The 4,613-nt window shown below is 55.5% G+C and overlaps 1 protein-coding gene across 1 annotated transcript; it reads right to left on the bottom strand.

Moving 5' to 3' along the window:
• Positions 1-255: 255 nt before the first annotated feature.
• CHST7 (carbohydrate sulfotransferase 7) lies at positions 256-4,398 on the bottom strand. The gene has a single exon (XM_027674812.1). The coding sequence runs from the start codon at positions 4,340-4,342 to the stop codon at positions 2,936-2,938; it is 1,407 nt and encodes a 468-aa protein (XP_027530613.1). The 5' UTR covers positions 4,343-4,398; the 3' UTR covers positions 256-2,935.
• Positions 4,399-4,613: the final 215 nt, after the last annotated feature.

Raw genomic sequence — 4,613 nt, forward strand, 5'->3', positions numbered from 1 at the left:
AAAAAAAATATTAAATTAATCACTAATAAAGAGCAATTGGGCTAGTGAACAACTTTTGTTGATAGAAATAATTTTTGATACAGAAAATGCATCTATCATAGAATCATAGAATACCCTGAGTTGGAAGGGACCCACAAGGATCATCCAAGTCCAACTCCTGGTCCTTCACAGGACCATCCCCAAGAGTCACACCATGTGCCTAAGAGCATTGTCCAAATGCTTCTTGAACTTTGTCAGGCTTGGTGGTGTGACCACTTCCCTGGGGATCCTGTTCTAGTGCCCAACCACTCTCTGGGTAAAAACCTTTTCCTAATATCCAACCTAAACCTCCCTGAAACAGCTTCACGGTGTTCCCTCAGGTCACTTAACTTGTCACCACAGAGAAGAGATCAGTCTCTGCCCCTCTTCCTCCCTTGGTGAGGGAGCTGTAAGCTGCTATGAGGTCTCCCCTCAGTCTCTTCTTCTCCAGGCTGATCAAACCAACTGGCCTCAGACACTCCTCATGTGGCTTCCCCTTTAGACTCTTCACCATCTTTGTAGTTCAAATATGGAAATTGCTTCAGAAAGTACTAAATAATTAGTGGATTTCTTTCCAGCTATAAGAATCAAGTTAAGCTAGATGGCCACACTTCTTTCTTCATCATGATGAATGATTGTAAGTGAAACTAAGTGTAGATTTCTAAAAATCTATGAAAGACATTTACCACCTGAAACAGCAAAATGAGATTCCCTGCCAAGGTGAAGCAAATGTTTAGCAGTTACATCATACAATTCTGTGGCTGCAACTAGCTAAGAACAAATCAACAAGATACACTGGATTTTAATCTCCCGTTTAATGTAAGAAAATAAGTACCGTATCATCTTTTGGCATGCATGAAAATCTTATTTTCTTCCCAAACCTGTCAGTACAGGCCAGGATGGGTGTAGTCTCAGAAAAGCTTTCCAAAATAGGTTACCTGACACAGGTTATCAAGGCATTAATACAGGTATTGTCCATCTACACAAATATCATTATTAAATGCCACTAGAACACTCAGAGACAAATTCAATGTCACAGGCACTGTTAGAAAATACAGAAATATCCCTTAGTTAATACACAAGGTTGTTCCAGCACAAAATGAGCCCCTGTAATTTTTACTTCAAACAGAAACCCCAGGATGCAGAATCATATGAAGCACACTACTGGGAAATGGATAGATTTGCTAAAACACATTTTTATGAGTACATTTTCCTGTTATATAATGAAAGAAACCTGCTTCTTGTGCCAACATATTCTCGAGTGGGAAGGTCGACAAAGAAAAAGACCTGAAATAAATGTTCATACTAACTCACTGACATGCTTTACAGCACAACACTCAGCACAAAAAAACTACAATACAATTGAAATGTTTACTACAAGATAATGTAACACCTTTGAACTGCCTTTATTTCCAGCACTTTATACAAATACTGCTTTCTTCCTGATCCTGGATTATCCTCAATTTGAAGTTCGTGTTCTCGGGTTGTATTTGAGGACTGCATGTAAACATCCCTATAATCCTGTACACTCTCGTGGGGCCGTTTAAACACTGACAGACTGTAATGGACTCAAAAGCGGTCTCTATGAAGTTACTTCATCCTTAAATTACAATTGAAGCTTCTATGACCACATTAAGAAATTAAGAAACAAAGGTACTCACACATATACACACAGGCACACCCTTCTCATATAAGCTGCAGGATATTTGCAGGAAAATGTAATTTTAAAATCTAAAATAAAACTTGAGGGTTTTCTTTTTTCCCTTTTATTCTTTAATACAAGGGTTTATTTGGGAACTTCATGATTAATTTGTCTTAGCCTCTTAGGAAACATTTGCTTTTGTCCAGGCGTTGCCAGCTGAAAGGATGTTATTGTTCGGAAGGGATGTGACCAGGAGGAACCCGTGCACGGCACAATATGTCAGCCCGGAAGCAAGGGAAGAAAAGTGATTCTCTCATCTGACTGAGAAAACAAAATGGAAATATCAAGCTTTTGTTTTCCAGTTACAGTCACCCTGTACATGTCCCAAAGAAACACATTAGTCACCTGTATCTCACATAAGTATCACCAAACTGTATCAGCATATATTAAAAAATACCCTACTTTCAAAAGAATTACAGATTTCTTCAGAAAAGCAAAGATTTCTGCCACAAACATCTTTGAAACATGTAAGCAGGAGAACGCTTACCCTCTCTGCACAACCGCTTACCCTGCTGCTGAGAAGGGTGGACAGAGTTGGACATGGTTCCCTGTCCCTTAGCAAGCGCTCCCTCCCCACAGCATCAGCAACCTGTGGGGGCAGAGACCGTCCCCGCAGAAGGGACGGAGCAGGTTGGGAGCGGAAGCCCCGAGTCCTGCCCTGAGCAGGCACCCTCCTGCCCGCCCAGGCCTCCCCTGACCCCTGCAGCGACTTCACAGAAGCCTCTTCTACGTGTTTCAGTAGTGGAAGGACAGAGCCGAGCGTGCTTCAGCGCTCAGGGAGGGCAACGCTCTCACAGCAGCACCCTCATGGCCCTCTTAGTTCCTTGCTGAGAGTCTTCATTTGGGGGATTTTTAAGTTTTGATGCAGTTTTTTTGAAGCACACCTGTGCTTTGTACACGATCACAGCTTCAAGTTGAAATGGCTCCAAGATTGATGCCGTACTCAGAGTACGCTCTTACCAAACCCTTCTCTTAAATAAATCATCCCCCCTGCCCTGCACAGCCCCACTGAAGCTACAGCGGGACGGAGGGCCTGGACCCTGCCGCGCTGCCTGCACCCGAGGCGAGGCAGGTGTCCCTCAGCCGGGGCTGGCCCAAGGGAGCGCCCAGCCAACGAACTGGGCGCCCACCGTGCCAGCAGTGAACTCCCGCGCTCAGCTCTGCCCGACAGCACCCGCCTGCCCTCGGGCCCGTCCGGGACGCGGGGCGAGGGCGCTACCGGGCGTCGCCGCTGCTGAGAGGGTAGGCCAGGATGCTCATGGCCTCGCCGCACGCCGCCTCCACCTGCCGCACCTGCTGGCGGCTGAGGCGCTCCCGCCAAGCGTGCACGGCCTCCCGTGCGTCGCGGGCGGAGATGAGAAAGGGCCGGTCAGAGGAGTAGGCGGCTCCGCGAGTCATGTTGAGCACGAAGTCCTCCAGGGCGGGCGGCACCGTGAGCCCGGCGAAGCGCAGCAGGCGGCGCAGCTCGGCGCGGGGCTCCCGCACCAGGTCCTCGTAGCGCAGCTGCGTGTAGCGGCGGCGGAGCCAGCCCGGGGCGCGGCGGGCCAGGAGCAGGTCGCGGAGCCAAGCTTGGCAGATCACCTCCAGCGCGCCGCCAAGGAAGAACTCGGCGCGGTGCTGCGGCTGCGACGCCCGCCCGCCGCCCAGCAGCCCGGGCGGCAGCAGGAGATGCTGCTGCTGGTGGCGGGGCGACCCCCGCGGCTCGGCGCGGTGGCGGCTCCGCAGCACCTGGACGCTCTCCCGCAGCAGCGCCTGCCGCGCCTTCAGGCGGGAGTTGTGGACGGCGCGGGGGTCGCGGAAAAGCTGCACCACCCGCAGGTTGAGGCCCGGCTCCCGCAGCAGCGGCAGCAGCGCGCCCAGCTCCAGCAGCCGCACGTCCTTGATTACCACCACCGGGTACTTGCGGCACTCGGCCTCCAGCTCCCGCAGTGCCCGCGGCGGGCACTTCTCCTCGCAGGCGGCGCCGTCGACGAGGCCGATCTCCCCGCGGGGCCGCGGGGCGCCGGGGCAGAGCGGCGGCGAGCAGATCACCTTGTTGGTCCGCCAGCCGAAGATGCTGGCCGTGGTGAGGTTGTCGGCGGCGGGCGGGGCGGGGGCCAGCGGGTCGCGGGGGGCGGGCGGGGCGGCGTAGAGGCGCAGGACGGAGAAGTCGCATCGGAAGAGGGCGCGCAGCATGTCGCGGAGGGCGCCCTGCAGGCTCAGCGCGTCCCCCGGGTAGAGCGCCTGCCACAGGTGCCACATGGGTTCGTAGAGGTAGAAGACGTCGGGGTGCTGGTTGAAGAGCTCCCCCAGGAAGGAGGAGCCCGTGCGCCAGGTAGCGTGCAGGTAGATGTGCCGCTTCCCCGCCGCCCCGGCGCTGCCGTTCCCCGCTGCCCCGGCCGTGCCCGCCTCATCTTCTTCCTCCCCTTCTTCGTCCAGCGGCGGCCGCTGTTCCCAGCCCCACTCGCTCAGCGCCTCCTCCAGGCTGGGGCAGCGCCGCAGCAGGGGCTCCTCGTCCGCCCGCCCGCGCCTGGCCCCGTAGTCCAGCGCATAGGGCACCAGCAGGAGCAGCAGCAGCGTGTACAGCACCAGCACCGCGGCGAAGCGACGGTGTTCGCCCCGCCACCGCCGCCGGCCCTTCATTGCGGCGGTCGGCTTGGACCGCCGGTGCTCCGCCGACTCTGGCTGCCGCGGGGCGGCTTTTTGCAGAGAGGCAAAGTTATCGGCGGCGGCGGCGGGGATGTGGGCGGCGGGCGGTCCTCCCCGCCGGGGAGCACGCCCACGGGCACGCCGGCCCGGCTCGGGGCCGCTGGCCGCGCCGCCCGCCCGCTCTCGCCGCCGCCTCCTCCTTCTCCTCCTCCTCGTAGCGCGACGCGGAAGCGCCCGCACCTGCCCCCGCCGCCAGAGCAGCCGC

The sequence above is a fragment of the Neopelma chrysocephalum genome, unplaced genomic scaffold (genome assembly GCF_003984885.1).
Source record: "Neopelma chrysocephalum unplaced genomic scaffold, ASM398488v2 Primary Assembly neopelma1_25, whole genome shotgun sequence".
NCBI classification, from domain to species: Eukaryota; Metazoa; Chordata; class Aves; order Passeriformes; family Pipridae; genus Neopelma; species Neopelma chrysocephalum.